General features: G+C 46.7%; 1 protein-coding gene across 1 annotated transcript; it reads left to right on the top strand.

Moving 5' to 3' along the window:
* The first annotated feature begins 815 nt into the window (after nt 1-815).
* On the top strand, nt 816-19,871 carry LOC144173522 (glutathione S-transferase 1-1-like). Its single transcript, XM_077701907.1, has 5 exons — nt 816-1,040; nt 6,919-6,977; nt 14,886-15,027; nt 15,656-15,826; nt 19,663-19,871. The coding sequence occupies exons 1-5, from the start codon at nt 900-902 to the stop codon at nt 19,798-19,800; spliced, it is 651 nt and encodes a 216-aa protein (XP_077558033.1). The 5' UTR covers nt 816-899; the 3' UTR covers nt 19,801-19,871.
* Nucleotides 19,872-21,699: the final 1,828 nt, after the last annotated feature.

The following is a 21,699-nucleotide window of genomic DNA, read 5'->3' as shown; positions in this document are numbered from 1 at the left end:
CCTTCCTCAGAAAAGCGGCCGCCGCGGCCGGGAATCGAACCTGCGACCTCGTGCTCAGCAGCGCAACGCCTTAGCCACTGAGCCACCGCGGCGGGTCAATTAACATAAGTTAAGACGGTATACAATTTCTGAGCTAGGTATTTTTAGTTTTAAATTCTTACTCGATTCATGTGCACAGCAAACAGGACTGCCTCTTCTTTATCCATAAAATTTGTGGTCCGATGATTTCCTAATGTATTCCTCTATTTTTCAATCAACTTCAGTTGCTAATCGTGCACCGTCCGGTCATTATTGTTCCTGTGTGCTCGTTTTATTCGCTATTCTTCTATTACCGACGATAACCCGGAGAGGTCGACGCTGAACTTGTAAGAAGGCAGTGAAGAACAAGGAACTTTTTTTGTTTGATCATCATAGGAAAAGTATAGATGGGTTGATGCCAATATCCGCAGTGCGATTAGTTGCGCATTAGAACAAAATCAGTTTGCGGGAGAAAATGATATAACAATTAGGTTAAACATGAATAAACAATGTGATTGAAGCTACATTTGAGTACACTAGAATGAATGAGCTCGACCACAAGACCTGGGGTAAATTTCGCTGAACTAAGCTAGCCAGTCGCACAGAAACCACACGTCTGACACATATCCGGCCAGGATAATTCATTCTATGCGCCCTGCAGGAAACATTAAAACGCTGTTTTCCTTTCGTTCTGCCCTCCATGAAATGTCTAAAAACATGAAAGGCAGTAGGCGTGGCACGCGCTCTTTCCTATCCTCCTTTCACTCTTACTGCTATGGATTACAAAAAGGCTGTCTGATGATGAGCGCCTCTCGAGTCGCACCGCAACCACTGCCATTCTCAGTTGTCGAAGCTCCTGCTGTCCTTTTTTTGCCGTAAACATGCCCGTCGTCCTGTACAACCTGCCCGGCAGCTCGCCCTGCTGTTTTGTCCATTCAGTGGCCAAGCACGTAGGCGTGGAGCTAGAAATTAAGATCCTCGACTTCGCGAAGAAAGAACACCTTGGCGAGGCTTTCCTCAAGGTAAGTACGCCTCCGGCGGGAGGTTTATGAAATGCCGCGTAATTTGCTGTTTCTTCACCGTACACGGGGTTTTCGAACATTACGTGCTTTTCTTAGTACCATTTAGCAGGGTTGATATTTTGCGTGCGTAAGCGTATGGCTGGAGTACGATCTGAGAAAGACACGTTTATAGAAATATTTCATAGCTGTAAGTAACCAATCACTGTCCATGGAGTAAGTTCTGACGGTTTTCCTCTTTCGGAAGGCTGTTAGAAGCATGCATTAGGTTTGATAATAAACGCAAAGTTTTTGCCTTCAGTCCTATTAAAGAGAACTCTGCTGAACGTTCTAAACGTTTCTGGCAGCTATTCTCCAAATCAGTATAACTTTCTAGTAATGCTGGCTATGCACGAAGCCTAATCCTTTTTTCCCCAAAACGCATTGCTGTAAAGGAGTTCCGATTCGTGCAAATATTCCGCGGCCGCGTTTGCGTAGAAAACGCATAACAGGCACTTATTCCTATTTTTGGACCTACACACAAATATGACGCCTTCCGAATTTTACGTTCTCCTACCCATATGTCCAGCTCTTATTTTTTTTTTTCAGAATGAGGTGACTCTGTTGCACGCTTCGCGTAAAAACTGTGTTAACGCCTGAGTCTGAGCATATTGTGCGGTGCGTAATTTTAAGGTGTCCTTTTTTGTAGCGCAAGTATTAAGATAGCAGTGTAATTTTTATGATGCAGCTAAAGTAAGCATCAACTCTGACCAAGATAGCGTTTAACAGAGGTATCTGCTTTACCGTGTGGCCACTTCCTAACGTTTTGAAAGTTCATATTTGTTGCGAAATATTTGGTCGTTGTTATTGGTTACCTGGAAAACATATTCCTGTTCTTCCCAGCTGCTGTTTACTTATTTCAATACGAATATTTCGTTGCGAAGATCGCTTCGCGACCATTTTACTACAGTGAAAGCGTGGAACATTTTGTTTTGAAGAGTACCGTATTTACGCGATTGTAACGCGGCCACGATTTTAACACGAAGGGTGACATTTTATTTTATCCAGACTTAGTCGCGCCGAGCAAAAAAAAAAAAAAGAAAAACAACCGCCGAAGTACGAACACTATATAGGCCATGGGAAGCACGGGAAAAAAAGCTCTTTTATTGATTAAACACTGCGACTTGATGCACACCTGTGACGGTTTAAACTTCGTTCGCGGGATGTCCATCTGCTGTGCGACATCGCCCGCTATGAGCTGCATCAGTTCAACACTGAACGCCATGTGGCGGCTGCTCTGTTCTGTGACGAAATCATCAATACGCTTCTCTAATTAGACGTTGCAGCTGTGGCAATGCCCACAGAAACCTTTTTTGGCCGCGCTCGCTTGTGAAAAGGCGTCCCCGCTGGAACTCCCATCCGCGGGTGGTCGATTCGTTCACGTCAATTCTTCCGACAGCAGCTGAATAACCCATTTTTTCAGCCGTCAAAATAGCGCGTCTCTTGAAATACGCGTCGCACTAGGGTTGACACGTTGTCATAGCAAGTGGAGCCGAAGAGGAGTCCAAACACTTTAGGGCAACGAAAACCACCAAGGCCTCCGCACGCCGTCAACGCCGTCGCTACCAGCGTAGGAAAAAAAACAAGAAAAACAAAAAAACGAAGAGAGCTTATGTTGGCTTGAAGTGGATCGAAATGGCTATGGCCCGTGCTGCCAACATAGATCAGGAAATGGCCAAAACTGCAGCCGTCAATGAGAATTGGGTGCACAATTGCACTTTTTATGCTACTTGAATTTCGGTATTCGGTTGTAACGCGAGGAGTCGACTTCAGGTACCAAAAGTTGGAAAAAAATACTCGCGTTAAATTCGAATAAATACGACACATAGCTCAAAAATACTAACAAAAGAGACTGAAGTAATAGCCGCTACCCATACGTGTTGCCCATACATCAACCCATTCTCCAATGACATCATTTCGAACAAGGGCACAAAAAAGACCACAGCGCTGGTCCAAAGCCAATTTAAACAGACTTGCGGATGAGAAAAGCTGATCCGCAGATGTACTTCTTCCACACTGAAACTGCGCTAAGCTTTAGATTACGCATTCGTTAACTATGTTGAGGTCTAAGACGCCTGAAAAACAATTCACCCTAACACGCGTAGCGTTGCCTTGGGCCTCAGGCAGGAACCAGAGTGCTCAACACTTTCCACAAAAAGCACACGTGGTATTTTTAGGAATGCTTGCCAGCGTTATCCTACGCTTTGCAATCTCGCTCTTAAATGCCCCCAACTTCAAGTTCCTGGCGGTGACAGCGCCCTCCCATCGTCACCACAGGTTAGCCATGTAAAGAATAACCTTAAATCATTCCCCAGTCTTCCCTATGCTTCCCATCAAAGCCGGCGGTTCCCTGGCTATACGAACTGCTCTTCTTTGGTCTTTCGCCATACAGCCTGCCTGTCCTGGTCTCTTTCTAAAAAATGTCACAGCACTAAAGAGCGCTCCAGCGCAAATCTTCAGAATTTATGTTGGTATTCCAAGCACAATTCATACTTTATCTAGTAACTGGGAAGCAAAAGCGAGAACAAGAAAAATAAATGTCCTCCCACACCACCTAAGTTTAACAGAAGCCTGCCAATTACGCGACAAATTCAGATGATAAAATAAAAGATGACAACATGAGCCAAAGCCATGAAAAAAATGAAGAAATTGTATCTACCGCAACGTCGCATGGCTGCGAACGCCTTATTTAGTGCGTTTGCTGATGAAATAGAATAAAATACGTACATTGTTCATTTCTCTTGACGAAGGGCTTGTGTTGCGTGATGATTGGTACAAAAAAGCCCTTACTATGGATGAGATTTGTAGTTCTATTCATTGTAGTATAAAAGAACAGTTCATAAATGTAATACTTCAGATTCAAAATGCGAATTTTTTTAGTTCAATCATTCCGCCTTCTAAAGTTTTGTAATTTCTTCTGCCTTTATTATTTGTGGCATTATTTTCTCTAATGCTCCTTGTTCCTGGAGCAATCGTGACGAGGCGGCGTGCGGGCATAAACACTGTTCACTTTTCTTTCGAACTCTGGGCTGGATGAGGTCCTGTGAACATATACATTTTAAATACCTGTACATCTCCCCAGGGTTTTGGATGGGCAGCTACATGTTGCTTTGAGTTTAGATGTGTAAGTTTTGCTTACCATGGTGTTATTGCAATCCGAATCCCCATGTACATCACGATGTAATACTCCTGCTTCCCCCCTTGCTTTTTTCCTTTCACTTTTTTCGCCCCTGAACTTGTTGTAACAAGCCCTGCCGTTAGTGACGCTGACCTTTTCAGTTTTCATTAAAGCTCTCTCTCTCTCTTTCTCTCTCTCTCTTTCTCTCTCTCTCTCTCCCTCTCTCTCCCTCTCTCTCTCTCTCTCTCTCTCTCTCTCTCTCTCTCTCTCTCTCAATCGCTATCCTCTCTCATAGATCGCTGAAAGTATAAAGTCGGCAGTCCCCTTTCGGGGACGAGGGAGCTGCTTGCTGCATGTGTGCGGAGGAGGAGGAGAAAACTTTATTGGACAGATCCATCGAGCTTGTAAGTGTGTGCGGTTTATGGCAATGCAGTGCGGCCGTCATATGGCGCCCAGCTGTTCCATCGCAGGGCGCGACCCTTTACCGCGAAAGCATACGTGCTCCGTTTCCAGATTCGCCCCAAATGTTTCCTTCTACAATTTCTCACTGCAGCATCCGGCACTGCACGCGCGCACCACATTACGGCTCCTGTCATTTCCATCATTAGTTTACTGTTGAATTTATTACACAAACCCACACTCGTCTGCACACTGTCGGTTCTGTGTCAGGCCCATCCACTACAATCAAAATATCGGCTCCTCCTTAAGAGCTACTGTAGAGGCCTACTCAGTCGGCAAAGGTCTACACAGCTTCCATTGCGCACTGTGTGTTGCGTTCACTACCGTCATCGAGCGGCCAAAACACCAGTGCGCTGTGTTTACAGACTCTCCCGCGCCAATTTATTTTATTTCTTTTTCAGGTACCCCTAAAGGGCCTCCGTAGGAGGGTATTACATAGGGGGTATTACTTTAAGGGTATTACATAGTGCTACACAGTGAGGGTAATACATGGCAGCCTACCATTAACCCTGAAGAACGTGTATGGACGTGGGCAGAGCATGTTACGCAAAGGCAAGATAACCGTTGGTCATTAGGTGTAAAAGAGTGGATTCCTAGAGACTAGAGAAGGCAAGTGTGGCAGGGTGCGGTAGAAAGTTAGATGGGCAGGAGAGATCAAGAAGTTTTCTGGGGATAAATTCGCGCAGTTAGCACGGGGCCGGGATAATTTGAGATCTATGGGAGAGGCCCTTGCCCTGCAGTGGGCGTAGACAGTCTTATGATGATGATGATGATGATGATGATGATGCCCGTGGCAAGGCCCGGACCTCTTTCTGCATCCTCACCAACTATTGTCACCTCTGAAAGAGCCGAGTAAGCTTCATGTGAGGTACCCAAACAACTGACGCATGCATTGACGTCTGATGACGTAGGTACCTCCATCTTGTTGCATGTGGCCTGGAACACTAAAAAAGCGTTGCTTCCCCTGGCCGGTTTAATACCATGAACTTCTTAGTCGCCAATCGATCAGGCTATGTGCAGTGCCACAGGAATTAGATGTTTTCAGTATTCAAGCAGTTGGTGGTGGCGACTATGTGCCGCACGTTCTTCTGGACGCAACGGTTGTTAAGAAGCACTGCGGGCTCGGAGATGAGCGCGAAATTTTCTTGAATCAAAATACATTGAATTGGAGTAGCTCGTGTAGCTGAGGCAAGAACTAGTCATGAAGCGAAATTTTAGGCGAAAAGAAAAACGGCAAGCAAAGCCTGAAGCGAATGGCGCTGTGAATTACGAACATTTCACACATTTAGAAAGTGGCTTGGCAGTTTAACAAAGTTTTGTTCGCGAACACCACGGGCTTTTTCTCCGAGAAGACTGGTTTCGTCTCAGGGTAGAATTCGTAAAGCCAAGTTTTATAACCAGTACCCTCACTTTACATGAGGCAGAAGCCAGCCACCGGCGCACTGACGGTGTTCTCAGCGGATTTCAAGCAGGATTCCTTCTTGGCACTTTCTTTTAAATTGCTGGTCTTGATAAGACCACGGACGTGGTAACGCAGATCATCAAGATTGAAGGGTTTGCACATACGTCGGCGTGCACAGGAAGATGTCAGTGCGTTCAACCCTATACAGCATCGCATTCCTCTGTTACTAAACTTCTCTCAAAACATTTTCATACCAACGTGTACACAGTCTATTCCCTTCAGCTATTTTATTCTTTTATGCAACCTCTGTTGTAAATATTTTACTTTTTTTACAGCAGCTCTATTCGCAGAGAGTTTCCTTTTCTACAAACCAAGGACACTTCCCACCCAAGATTTTTGGTTCAACAGTGTTAAAAGCACAGTTGCCAGTTGTTCGCCTCTATTTGTGGGGCTCTGCTTTCGGAGCGCATAAAATTGTGCCCTCGCGGAGAGGTGTCCGCCACCTTTGCACTGGTTATCTCTCCAGTCTTCTGTCTTGCCAAAGCCTTTTAAGTGGAGTTTTTTTTTTCGTTGCACGATACCACAGGAAGCGTCATCTATGATGACACTGCCGATATGTCACTAATTTATTTTATACCATGCAAGATTTTTTGAGTGCTCAACTATCTAGTGTGATTTTCAGCTGCGAACTTCAAAAGCAGAATATTGTTCCGTCCACGCTACATGCAGAAGAGGAGTGTGCAAACCCTTTGAAAATAGCAAAATCGAAGATCCATAGAGTTTTCTAGTTTTTTATCTGTATTTATGTGGCATTGACAACTTTTTCAACTATTCTTTACTCGCACATATGTTTCCCATTCCAGGTTAACCCTTTTCACAAAGTACCATCGATTGACGATGGAGGATTCTGTGTTTACGAGAGGTGAGTCCCTGGATCTGCTTTCTAGTTCATGTGTGCACTCTGTTGTTATTAAATAATTTTCTTATCTTCGAGAACAGCGGATTTCTCACAGTAATGTAACAAAATTTGCTTCGGAAAGAACGCTGCGGACGCTTCTATAGGTAAACCAGTTCAAGTAGCATGAATCATAATCTCAGTGAAGAATTGTGGTAAAGCCAGGCCACGTGAGACACGGGCTGCCTCCTCTTGAAAAATCACGTCGTTTTTATGGTTGTGATGTCAGCAATGGACGTCCCACTACGAGAAACACCAGGGAAACAAGCATTGCAGGCATAGATATCGATGTTAATTGTAGGAAACTCCTTCATGACACTCCATCCTACTATTCGTGGAGGTTTCATGCGCCGTTTTCTACACCAACGTGTCGCCTAACCGTAATATTGAAGAGGGGCGCACCTGAAGACATCATACCAAGTTTCTCTAATCATACCTTGTAATGTGGGCCCTTTAAACAGTGAAGCTGTTCTTGCCCGAGGCAGTCACGGGACCTGGCATGATAACGCGGGCGCAGATATGTGGAGAGGGCATAGCCTGGCGATGGGGAGAGCAAGTGTCAAGCACGCGTGGAGAAAGGAATTAGAGTTCTAATACCAGACTTCTATTCAGGCAAATTATTGTTTAACTTGTAAGTCTGGTTGCAACTTTTACAGTTCTCGACATTGTTGGGCAGACAGAAAACATTAGACATTTTGGAGGCCGTACATCAATGCATAGGTGTTATTTGCATTTTACTTTTAATTAAAAATACGGGGCTGCTTCGTTTCTGCTATATTTAATAAAAAACATGCCTTGAATAAATGTGTTGGGGTCAACATCTACAAAGCGCTTACTAACGCCATCTCGTGGCGGGGTTCCCACTTCAAAAGTAACAAAACGTTCCGATAGATGGCGCAAACAAGAGGATATGGCCAAATTGAATTGGAGTGAACGGGCTTTATGAAGCTTAGCCTTTCGATTAGAGTACGTACTCTGTGAACATCAGCGTTTGCGAGAATAATTCAGTAAAGGTGGGCTAATTTTTAAAAATAATGCCGATATTCGGTATCGCATGGCTTCCACTTCTTGTCGTTGAGCTTATGCAACTGAATTTTTCAAAATTTCTACTTGCACCACAAATATAGTTCTAGACTCCGATATACCTTAGTCGTTAAGATGGTGCACACGGTTTTCGAAATACATTTTTGCCCACGTTGTATTTTTTGGGAATGTAGTTTCACAACGTCCTGAGATTTTCATTAAATAACGATGACCGCATAGGCACAACAACGCTAACGACGTTAAAGAGAAACTGAAGTGAATTTGTAAACCTGTTTTTTTTATTTCCACTGCCTAGCATGGCTCGAATAAATACAGTTTGCCTCGTTTATCCGGTCGATAAAGCAATATTTATTTATAGATCCTGAAAAAAATATATACCACGCGATATTGGCGGTGGTTGTAACAACTAACAGCAGTGACACGTATTCGAGTTGCGATGTCATTGTACGATGTTCAAAATTTTAATTCAAACCTATTTCGGTTTTGGTTTGTGGAAACAACATGTTTAGCGTGCAAACTTATTGGTAGTTGGGCATTCAAGATATCCCAGTAATGGAAATACCGCGCTTGGGCCATCTTTCATGTATGATTCGTCAGATAAGCCTCCGAGCACCGCTCAGAATCGTAACGTTCACCAGCCAATGGTAGTGAACGTTAGTGGCTGAAGGCCCAGCGCGGCATCGGAGACGCTGAATTACGAGGCGGTTCGCAACCACCTTTGGAACTCTCCTGGCTCGTCCCTGTGTCCTAAAAGGTGTGTTCGCACCAGGCCAAGGGTCGGCTAATTCGGTACTGTGCCCGTAAGCGTTCGGTGCTTATGTCAACACCACGCCAACCAGAACTGCCCAGCGCGTCAGTGTGAATCCAGTAGAAACTGGTGAATCCAGTAGAAACAATATTTCCTAAGTACAAAAAACCAACTCCAAACAAATTCACAGCATATCCACGGGGTGAATGATGATGAGTGGGCGAAGCTCCTGAGGGGAAATCATCGGTAAAACCATGACTCTTCAGTGAAAGTTCGCCCACTACATCTGTGTCCGAACGTAACGTCTAGAAAGTCTCGCTTAAACCGCGCGTCGGCACCTTGGTGCTGAGCTCGCCTGATGCGTTTTGCAGACGCCTCACGAGCTCTCACTGCATCGGGGTCTGCCTGCCGATACGCGCGCTTTCTCGCCGCTTCCCTTTCTCTGACGTTTTGGAGATCCTCTTCGCGCCGCAGCCGTGCCGCTTCGCGTACGGCAGGGTCCTCGCGCCGTTGTCGTGACGCTTGGGCCTCTCGTTCTCGAACGCTGGGATCTTGGCGGCGTCGTCGCGCAGCCAGACGACACGCTTCGGCCTCCCGCTCTCGCACGGCAGGATCTTGGCGGCGGCGTCGCGCAGCTTCACGGAGCGCTTCTGCCTCGCGGGCTCGCACATCTGCAGCCTTATCCATCGGGCGACTCCGAGCGCGCGCCAACAGCGAACGGATTTTATTACAACGCTCCCCGCCATCTAGTAAACAATCCAAGAACTAAACTAGAGGTAGCCACGCCATCTAGTAAACAATCCAAGCGCATCTTTTCATCATATACAAGTACCGCCATCTAGTAAACAATCCAAGAACTAAAGTAGAGGTAGCCACGCCATCTAGTAAACAATCCAAGAACTAAACTAGAGGTGGCTACATACATGCGTCGAGGATGGACATACCCATGCCTTAAGGAGCTCCGCCCCTAAAAAGCAAATCATATCGGGTTTTCGAACTTTCTGGTTGCGAAGCAATGCACGCAGTGCTTCATACCACCCAGCCACATGCGCAGCGATGTCTGGTGCGAAATAGGCAGTATAAATCTTACAGCCATTTCATTTTTTTAGTCACAGCATTCCCAATAGTGTAAATCACTATTTCTTGAATAACGCGCATACATTAATCATCATAATCATCATCATCACCATCATCCTGCTCAGGTCCACTGAGCAGGAAAGCCTCTCCCATTGACCTCCAATCGATCCTGTCCTGCGTTGCTCGAGTCCACAGCTTGCCACTGAAGTTCCGTATTTCATCCCTCCATCGTGTTATTGGCCTTCCTTTCTTCTATGCCCATCCCTTGGTAGCCATTCTGTTACCCCGATTACCCACCGGTTGTCGGTTCGTCCCTCAACATGGCCAGCCTAGTTCTATTTATTTCTCCTTTTCTTTATTTGCACTAGTATACCGTCAATTGTAGCTTGTTCTCTGATTCAGGTAGAGCATTTCTTCTCTCTCAGTGCGATACCGCACATTATTCGTTCCATGACCCGCTGAGCCTACCTGAGTTTCCCGAGTTTGCTTTCTAGTTGTTTAGGAAGGCGCTAAGTTTCAGCTCCATATGTCATCAGCGGCAGTAGCACTTGCAGATTTTTCTGTGGTGTGATAGCTTACTTTTCATTATGTGGGAGTGTTTTCCGAGTGCTCCCCAAGCCATCCTGCGCCGGATTTTTCTCCCCTGGTTGAGGTGAGCACTAACCATCCGTCCGAGGTAGTTGCATTCTTTTATTTCTTCTAGCGTCTGGTTTCCAAGCTGATGAGGACGTTCTTTGAATGCTTATTCCTTATTACTTTCGATTTATTCATATTTATTCGTTCCTGCAGTAAGCGTATACCAAATTTCCACGAAAATCTTATCTCTAGCGACTGCGTTCCTTAGGCAGCAAGAGTGATCGAAAATGTGTGGTCGTGCTGCTGACCGCTGCGCTAGCTCACCTTGCGCAAAAGTGCTTCCCACCCGCCGCGGTGGCTCAGTGGCTAAGGCGTTGCGCTGCTGAGCACGAGGTCGCGGGTTCGATTCCCGGCCGCGGCGGCCGCTTTTCTGATGGAGGCGAAAAGCAAAAACGCCCGTGTGTACGAGATTTCGGCGCACGATAAAGATCCCCAGGTGGTCAAAATTAATCCGGAGTCCTCCACTACGGCGCGCCTCATCGCCTGCGTTGCGTCGGCGCGTTAAACCGTACGATCAATCAATCAAAAAAGTGCTTCCCCTACCTTGGTTTTACACTTTACAATGAAAGTTTCGGTTGATTCGATATTTTTAAGTGCATATGCTCTTCCCCCGCCGTCTTCACTGCTCTTCACCCGCCGTCAATTGGCTTCAGATTTTTAGCATACCAGTCAGCGAAGCATAGTATGTGCGCGTGTGTCGAGCTACTTGGAATTCATAAACTTTTCTGAGCTTGATACAGTCTACCAACTAACAAACTAAATACACACCCAGGCACAAATCGTGTAGTGGCTTAGTTTCAACTGAGCGAACGAACTGCGACGACCCGCCGGCGGCCAGCCGACTGACTCTGTCAGAGGGTCGGTGAGTCGTGCAGTAGCGTAGTCAAGCCAAGCCATCACGAGCGAGCGCCATACGAAACGTCATTGAAAATTACCAAGGATAATGCAGAGACGAGGAGAGTCCTTTCGAATCGATTTTTTATACTAAATAAAGTCTCCTAAATGCAGCTGGAGTGGTCGAAGCATGACCTAGAGACTCCAGACTAGAATTTTCGCAAGTAATCCTACAAAGTTTATGAATCACTTCATTGTCCCTTTAAGCAGGGGCGGCAAGTACGTTCTTTGTGGCAGCAACGGAATTAGCCACTTCACGTGAAATCGTTGTGCGGGTTTGCTACTACGGCCAATTAGATTCATGCGAAACCATAAATAACTCATTGAGTGAAGGTCTTGGATGGCCGAGAACAACAACAACGCTACTGCGAAGAGTTCTAATGCACTAGCAACGCACTATTAAAAATTACACCATCTTCCCGTAGGGGAACCCTGAGTAGTATTCGAAGCAGGCATGAGGTCAATTCAAGTGCCCATTAGTTTTCAGTTCGTCGTTTCCGTGAAGTTTGGGGTACGCAGCAACCGTTATATTTACCGTTTCGTTTCCATGGTAACTACCACACTTTTCACTTAACGTAAATACGAAATGGGAAATTGCGTTGACCCCATGGCTCTTTCGCATACTACTCAGGGTTCCCCTACGGGAAGATGGTGTAGTTTTATTGGAGGGAAAGGCGTGTTAGAGTGGAGAGGCATTAACGAGAGAGAGAGAGGTAGAGAGAGAGAGACGTTGTGCGTGGTATGAGTTTGACTTTATTTAAGCATTATCATCATCATGTTCAACGAAGGTGACGTCGAGCTGTGGTTTGCGTTCCGTTTTGATTATGACCACCTTATGGTCTGTGAAATGCAAAGTCAAGGGCTGTTGTAGTGAATGAACCCTAAAGTTGCTGAAGATGAGGTCGATGCACGTTTCCCGGATGGTTGTGGGCTGCTTGTAATCACGGCCCGCCGAGACCTGCCGACGCACGCCGCTGCCGACGACGATGAAACGTCGAAGGCGCGTGAAGCGTGCTCGTCTCGTGCCGGCCCAGGAAGACACCGGCAACACTGTCGCTCCAGGAGCCCTTAAAGGGGAAGCGTGCTCGTCTCGTGCCGGCCCAGGAAGACACCGGCAACACTGTCGCTCCAGGAGCCATAGAAGGGGCCGGGGTTTCAGCAAGCCGAGCATGCGCAATGGGGGTATGGACGGCGCAACAACGACAACGACAAGGGAGAGACATAGCACCGACCATGAGATGCTTCGCATCTAAAACATGAGGAAAGGACTAAGCTTCTAGGCAACGTTTGGACCGCTGTGGAGGCAGGTGGAAAGCGGAGAGTGTAGCTGCGGCTTGGAGTGCCGTGTTCGGTGGCATGTCGATCCCCTCGCCACTAACCTCACCCAATGCCTCAGCAGCCACAAATAATCGCAACGAAATGCTGGCAGGAGAAGCCAGGTGCTTTCCATTTTACATTAATGTTTTTCCATATACGGTTGGTTAGGGAGAAGTACTTAGGTGTTCCCAGAAGTTTTAGGGGCTAAGCCCCTTAGTGGCTGCGGCTTTCGGCGATTCATGTCGTCATTGTGATCCTCGTATTATGCATTCACAGAACTAAAACACCGGTACACTCGTTTACGCCTCGCGCTAGACAGCCTCGTGCTTCAAAGACAAGACTTTTACAGCAAAGCTGTATACCTCCACCTCGGAACGCTTTCATCTCCGTTTTGCAAGAACGCCAAGGCACCAGGAATGTTTTTATACAATGCATGCTTCACCCCTCCCCAGGTTTCACGTTAGTAGAGATGGCCCGGGATTTTTTTTATAGAATGCCTTCATTCTTTCCGTGCTTCGGGCGCCGTAGGGGTACGAATACCTTGCAAAAGAACAAAAATGTGCCGCCTCGCCTTCTTGCTGATTAACATTTGCAGTACCAAGTACGCCTCTTCGGCTCCCCTGTCGGGAAGCACTTTTTCGACCACATTTCGTGACAAGTACCCATAAAAAATTCGTCACTTGTCTGTTCATTTCGTTGCAAATGTCGACGACAGACGATAGTCGTCTGGCGCCCCTGCCCAGTAAATGCCTCGCTTCTCTTTCTGTTCACCTGTCATGCTGTTCCTCTCCTGTCTCGCTCCTTGCAAGATGAACCGGCTAGAGTTTAGCTCAAGCCAATTTAAATATGCCGCGTTCCACTGCTCCAGGCCGGATGCCTCGATGCCGTACGGGGGAGACGAGAGTGAATCGAGGCGCCATACCCTGACGTTTATAGAATCACGTTTCCCTGCACCACGTGCGTTCCAAAGGGAACGTGGAACCTCTAGACTGGAATCTTTTGTTTCGGTTGCCGTTTGATTTCTTAAAATGCCACCTGGAGCTTTTGTGACGCTGGTTACAGCAGGCGATGGAGGGAATTTTTTTGCTACAGTGGATGTAGTATTTCTTTTGCTATCGCAAAAATCAAGTATTTATGAAGTTTTTATAAAGGAACACTGCAAGTATCACATATGTATTTATTTTCTGGCTCGTATTTGCGTATGTTTTGTTCTTATTCAGCAATGTTGACGGGTAGGAACGTTTCCACCGGACGTAGACGTTTAGATTCGACTGTGGGTATATAAACGTATCCTGCAGCTCCTCGTCAACTTTGGCCGGGTGGCTGAATGTAGGGACAGACAGACAGACAGACAGACAGACAGACAGACAGACAGACAGACAGACAGACAGACAGACAGACAGACAGACCGACAGACAGACAGACAGACACAGACAGACAGACAGACAGACAGACAGACAGACAGACCAAACTTTATGTGTTCAAGTACCCCAGGAAAGACAATCGCGTTTAAAAATGAATTTTTACTGCATTTCACTCCGGCTGAAATACTCCTGTAAGGGAACCAGCGTCACGCTAGTGTCTTGGTCTTGGCAATAAATACGAAGGAGGTGTGAAGGCATCGCTTGAACGATGCATTTCTGATCGCACAAGCCAGGCACGGTCATCGCGCGGTTTCCAACTGGCCACAATAACCCAATGTTCTATCATGCTTGATCAAATGAAAGTAACACTGCATCTCACGGTCTGTATGGGACTGCTGTAAAGAAAGCGCCGCCTCGCTTTTGTCTACGTATCGCAAGTACGAGCGATAGGAGAGAGAGAGAAAGAGAGAGAAAGAAACTTTAATCACAGTTGAAATGAGCATATTTGTGGTCGGGGTCTTCAGTCCAAGACTCCGTTGCTACGGCCGGCTGTCTTCGCCCTTTCCGCTACCAAAACCTGCGTTTCAGGAGAAGAGCTGGCCAGCGTACTCTCCCACTGCTCGCGTGAGGGGTTGGTTGGGAAGTTATCGCTGTAAAGGTACGCTGCTCAGCGCACAAGCCACAGATGGTCATAGCGTAGTTTTCAACTCGTTGTTATTAACCAGCACACTGCATGCTTTAGGCCTACAAATGCCCAGAAAGTGCAGTCAACTTTGATTTTCACTATTTTTTCAGCACCGCCATTGCGTACTACCTGATGCGGAAGTACGCCCCACAGTCGGACCTCTACCCCAAATGTCTACAAGCTTGCACCCGGATCGACCAGACCTTGGCCACTCTTGCAGGCTCTATTCAAACTGATTCGCGAGCTTTCTTCGTAAGCATTGTTCAACGCCACCAAAATGTAGCCTACCGCACTGCACCACCTTGTTTTTTATTGCCGGGGTATTTGTTGTCTTAGTTTTCAGCCGCTCATTCATTTGCTGTACTGGCTTGCGCTTTCACGGTGACCCTGGCTACTCCTTTTCAAGCGAGTGCCTACTGAACGATGTCGCCAAAAACCGGGGGCTTGTAATGGTTCGCTTAGACTCTCAACGGTAACTTCAGCGCCTGTCCGTAGCCGGTCACGTGGTGTGGCGCCATACGCGTTACACTTGCGCTCCGGCTGCTTAAAGTTATTGCTACGGGATGAATGTCCATACATAGTCATGGCTCCTTTACCCTTTGACGCCTTCGTATTTACAGGGCTAATTTAAAACACCGTGACATCGGTCCATTTTTTCGATCACTATTATTCTTATTGCTGTTATTGCAGTAATATTATTTTAATGCACCCTAACAGAGTAGAACTTCCTGCTGGGGAAGTTGGTGGGTAGTTCCCATGTTTCGAAGCGCAACGAATAAACGCTGACGGTCCTGTCCTGTCTGCTCTACGCTCACCTTCCGTGTTTCGTTGCGCTTCAAGCCATGTGCACCTTAGCAGCCGATCTAAATGTATTGTGCAGCGTTCCCGCTTTTTCCTGAAAACGAAGCCAACGGACCAAGAGACTGCAGGCTACGAGGAGAACGTGCTGAAAGGCTACGAGAAGCTTGTGGGCGAAGGAAAATTTGCTGTCGGCGACAAGCTGTCCCTGGCCGATATAGCCCTCGTCGCTTATCTAGCCATACCCATCGAGGTAAGGCTATGTCTACGTCTAGGTTGTGTCTTCATCGCAGCCTTAATGGTTCTGCTCCTCCTGCGAGCACGTCCTACGTATTCCCCTTGCTCAGTCCAAGCGAAACCGACGCTGACGACCGAAGTTTAAACACTGTGTTCGTCCCAGAAAAATGCGCCAACGAGAAACTTAGAATGCAGGTTCTGGCGTCCTGTTTCTTTTAAAGAGCAGCTTTTTATGCCTGACTGATGGCGTTTAATGTCGCTACATAACACACCCCAGGAAATACAACTTACACAATGGGTTTCACACAACTATGATGATAATGATGAGCGATGGCACGTCAAACGCCCCACGAAAAAGTGCTTCCCGCGCTCTGAATCGAACATGTGTCACTCGCGATATCAAGCCGACGTCTATCCGATGGCGCCATTCTAACACATTGGAAGCAGTTTTAATTTAAATCGAAGCCTTCTTGGTCTCATTGATGGGGACCACCCCGCCACCAAAACTCCGGGGACCTCTACAATTTTAACGAATCCCTCACGAGAAATATGAGCGCTTCAACCGTCGTTGTCATATCACGAAGGAGCGTCAGTTTTTTTATTATTATGGCCCGCGAAGGAATTTTAAAAACTTGAATAAAACTTTGGAAAAAGCCCTCACCCTCAAGCTATCACGGTGCATTCTTATAGAAAATAAATGAACGGGGACAGCGGCACCCGAGACATTTTGTTGAGCGCACGATGCTGATACCGGTCTTGTCCCATTGCTGCCACGACCAGTCACGTGCGAATAGCATTCTTTTTAAAACGCCCATCTGTGTGACACTAAAGAGTGCAACGCGAATGAATACGTGTATGCCCCTCCGCACTCGTATAAGACGACGACTCAGGAGAGCGCCGCTGGTGGACTGCACCGCATTCATTGTATATGCGCCCTCCCCCAGCGCCTGACCGTCTCCCGTCGAGCAGCGACCTTGAGAGTGATGTTGTAAAAACAGTAGTCTTTCTTGGGCTACTAAAACCGAAAACGTTTTGTCAGCCTCCGTATGGCTGCCTCTCCCCCAGGCTAGCCATCCGGCAAGAACGTTAAAAGAATTCTTGAACGAGATGTTTCTATAGGCAAAACTTTTCAAATGACTAAATTTGGAACAGATTTCATATTGGTCGACATTGCTAAACAAACAGTGACATTCGGCATATTTGAGGTAAAACATAAATGCACAACTGGTGCTCGCAGTCGACGTTTAATTCAAAGTAAATTAGTTTACCCAGTTGGGTAAAAATCAAGACAAGTTGCTTCCTTGCAATCTGTGTGAAACATACACTGAAAGCAATCGAGGTGGAATGCAAAAGATAAACACATGTATTCTCGGAATGCATCAGGACGTTATCAACGCACCGCTAGCCTGGAAAAACACCAGCTTACTTCCAATTCCAAGCAATAGTGATGACAAAGAGTTTAATCGTTGCAGACCTACTTTCCGTTGTGTGCAACTTCGTCACTAAGGTAAACAAGTTGTTTATCAAGTTGTTTGTTATGGCTGCGAAAAGCGAGGGCATTGGCTGAATTTAAGAAAGGCTACACAATGATAGACCACATTCATTCCAAGAACCAGGTAATGGACAAATATAACGCGGCGTACATTTGCTTTCATATCTGCTTGCATATACTTTTGCACATTTGTTCGCATGTGATAATATTTGAGTTTATTTGTCTTTACCGAATTAGCACTATTCTTGCTAAAGTTTTTTGCTAAAAGTATCCTTCCAATTTGTGTGCGCGTTATTGTGAGGCTCTAAACCAAAATCGGCGTCAAAGCGACCAGCAGCATTTTCACAGACACAGACTGCGTCCAAAAATGCAACTTTATCTAATACAAACATTCCGTCGGCATCGAGTGAGTAATTATTGGTGAAAGCATTCCTCAATGGGCAGCCCTTCAAGCGCTGTTGCCCATACTTCTGCGGCTGCACTTAACACCTCGTTTCACCGAGCGGCATCATACACACTGGCCGCCCCGGAGACGTGAATGGGCCATTTACGTAAACAAAATGGAGCCACATTTTCATGCAGGGTTAAACCGGCCCTGCGCTATTACGTTTTCGAGAACTTCAAGGCTCCCAGGTGAAATTCACAAATTAGGAGCAAATGAAGCAACGGCCCGCTAAGATTATAAAGGCCAAGGCACTTGACATCACAAACCCTGTCCATGTTCCCTTCTCAGTTTTAATGCGAGAAGGAGCTGGACAGGCAACTTTATGAAATGCATGGGATTTTCTCAGCCACAGTTGCCTGCGTGAAATAAAATGTATTTCGCCAGTTACGTCGTGTCGTGTCTTTTACACCCGCGCGGTAGAATCGGAATAAAATTATTATTTCTTCAAATTTTTCTACGCAAACCCACCTGCGCGTCATAATCGGAAGCGCGTTAGAATGGTGTAAAAGGGCATGTGCCATTTGTAGACTACGAAAAAAGCGCGATTCAGAAGGCACCGTAGTAGTAATGGGAGCCTCGAGAGACCGGGATGTAGATACGGCTTGCACACGGCTCGTGGAGTATGTATAGGGCGTGCGTCAGGCACAATATATTCTGATTAGACTTTGAACAGTGGTACGCTCCCTATGGGAAAAGGGTCAGATGAGGAAGCGTCATCTTCGGAAATTGTTGAAAGTCTGTCTACAGGTGGTATTTAGAAAGTCTGATTGAGAAAAGAGAAAGATACCCGTTAATAGGGAATATCTATTCCGCTCACGGCACACGAGTAGAACTGGTGCCCGCTAACAACGCATAACTCATTCTGAAGGAGCTGTGGTGTAAAGATTCCCAGTCTGCCTGCCCAATCAATTCGCGCCAAAAGACAAAAAAATACCGATTAAAGAGAAACAAACCCGCAAAGTAGCAGTAAAAACACTTTGATAGGTATCGCCAGGAGAAACCATAATGCTTTCGCCTTCAAACCTGATAAGCAGATGCACGTGCACCAGGAATTTTTTCCATTTGTTCAGCCATCCGTAAATGATGTGCTGAATCTTGAAGTGCTTGAAGTACGCTAAGGCTTAGCTACTGCATGAACTTTCGTGTAGTTACACATTTACAGAGGGCCTTTAAGGTCCTTTTGCATCTATGGTCTACTTTTTTTTTATTGCGGAAGTTTGCTATTCAGCATAAGGGGAAATAAAATGTACAGATACACCCCGAATTCGCAAAGGAATCGGAGCAGGGGGCCATGATGTGGTCCTTGTATCCCTGCCATGAAATCTGGCTGACGTCCGGGGCGCGGGCCGAAGGTGGCGATGTGCACAGCGCGTAGGTTTCGCAGACCAGGGCAACTCCACACCAGGTGCTCTTCTGTAGCCTGTTCAACTGGAGCGGGGCAAAAGGGGCCGGTGCTGCATACTGCTTATAATTATTGACGTTTAGCACTACGCCAACACTGTGGTACTGTTGCCTAGCCGTGACGTTTCCCAAATTCTGATCACGATTTTGGAACTGCGATCTTTTGAAGTTCAAGCACAGTGCACTCCACAATTACAAGTAATGCTATCAACGACATGGCGCCCGTTTCGCCTGTGACTACCGCTTATCCTCACTATAGAAAATTTTTCATTTGCGCTGAGCATTACGCAGTCTTAGCACTCAGATTTCGATTCCCTCGGGTTTTGATTCCATGACACGACGAACCACCGACACGGCTCCACGCGTGGTCTGAAGCACACCCAGAGGAGCACGTGCAGTGATTTTGAGGCTACTTCTGTCATGGTACCGAAAACACGGTCCCGTTAAAGTAGCCAACAAGCTTCGCGTACGACGTCGTTGTTTAACATTTCGTATCTTTCTTTTTTATTTTCAGGTCGGTGTCGTCGACTCTGGCAAGTTCCCCAAGCTGCACAGCTACTACCAGCGTGTCAAGTCCTTGCTGCCGTATTTCGAGGAAGTGTACAGGCCAGCGATCACCCACGCTCAACAGACATGGAAACAAATGAAATGATTTACAGTGTGGGCTAGAAACAGTTCGAGGCTTTCGTAAAAACCAAATAAACGCCCTGCTCTTGAAACAACGCATCGGCATCATGCGTATTGGTCAATAAAATCATAATGCACAAGACAATAAACGAAAACCAAAGGATGTGACATTGCGCGCCGGTGCACACCTTCTGAGCTATATCATTTAAAACTAGTTCTTTTATCACAAGGTGTTTTATTTCTTGTCTATCCGTTCCCATCAAAATGTCAAAGTAATTCGTTCTCCAGAGTGATGAGGCGGCTTGTGCTCTTGCCTGAGAGGTTGGAAACTTTCGCGTCTACAGACTCAACCATGCCACACAAGCCAGGCGCTAACGGCTAACACTGATAACCCACAAATGTTTGCGTAGAGAAAAAAGGGTACAAAGCCGTCGTCACGTCATCACGGCTTGAAAGCCCATCATGAAACAGGTGCCCTAACTTGGGGACTGCAATGCTCCCCGGGAGCGACATTATTTCTGCAGAGCACACAAGATGAAGCTAATACAAACTGTGCGGCCCAGAAACAGCACCATACGCAAGGACAATATGGTTCCCTGAGTCGTATTCAGTGTTTAAACACATTGACCTTCCCTTATCGTTACAAATTAATTTACGGAGGCGTAAGGCACCCTAGTGTCTCTTCCCGTTGAGCCTTTTCAAATAGTGTCAGAATCACTGGGTTACTTCCACATCATCGCAGTCTGCGCGTGCGTCTCTCAGACTGCAAATGGTGAACCTCTTATGATCTTATTGGATTTCACGCCTGTGAAAAGCAAACAAGGACGAAAGTGGAAACCTCCCAAATACATCCGTCAATCGCGTCCTCCCGTAGCTCCACGGCTCCTTATCGACTACCGATTTATGCCCAGGAGTGGACCATACAACCACGATCACCCCGGACTCAATATAGGTGGTTGATGCCGATGGAGAACAATAAAAAAGTTCGATAGTGGGAGGTTGCGCAGGCACTCGGACCCAGAGGGTGGCAAGCAGAGATGTGTGAAGCGGTAACGTCGGTAAACCATAAAGCAAACTTAAGATGTCTCTCACCGGCACATCCTCGTGTTTCTTTGCGATAATGCTTACCGTCTTGTCCGAGCTGAGCCCAACTTTCAACGGCCCTCTATGTCGGAGAGGGCGGTGCGGCATGCCCTGCTTAGTCGGGCGGAAGCGTCACAATGGTTCAAAGGTTTTGACAGACATCTGTCAACTGCCCCCTGCAATGTGCCATGGGACGAACACAATGGAACCAGCACCGAATGCATGGACATAGATTAAATTGAGTCTCCAAAAATGATTGTAAAATATATACTGCCTCTGCCGGTACCACTTGCGTATAACCAGCCTTTGCCAATCGTGAAATAAATGAATAGGCCAAACGGCAAGAGAGGTTTGAACCACCCGAAGGTGGAAATAAAATAAAGTGGGAAAAATGCTACTAAGCGACACCACAGCCAGGAGAGCGGGCCCGGGAAGACTCCCCTGATCTCCCCTGGGAAGTAGCAGGAAGGGTTGGGATGAGGGAAAGGGAAGTGGGAGAAGGGAAGGGGTTATGGGAAATAGGAAGGGATTGGGGACAGCGGTCTTTTGTTCTGATCCTTGATGTCCGACTCCTTTTCAGGACTGAGTTGACTCAGAGAGGTCATCAGACAGTGCCAATATCGCCAATCTTCCGGCCCCTGCACGGGGTAACCGCTACCCTTTGGGCTTGTGAGCTTTGCCCCGACCATCGGAGACAGGAAAGTCAGCCTAGCTTGAGGGCTGGAAGCGTAGTTCCTCCCAAACCCTCGGATCTGCTGCCGGAGTTTACTCATGGTACACAGTTGATGGTCCTGGGAAGCAACTCTGCACTCTCGCCCCTAAGACTTCAGGTCACGGCGGC

This window comes from Haemaphysalis longicornis, unplaced genomic scaffold (genome assembly GCF_048455015.1).
Source record: "Haemaphysalis longicornis isolate Haplotype H1 unplaced genomic scaffold, Haemaphysalis longicornis Haplotype H1 scaffold_3, whole genome shotgun sequence".
Lineage (NCBI taxonomy): Eukaryota > Metazoa > Arthropoda > Arachnida > Ixodida > Ixodidae > Haemaphysalis > Haemaphysalis longicornis.
The sequence above is the reverse complement of the archived record's forward strand: the minus strand, read 5'-3'. Positions and strand labels throughout refer to the sequence as shown.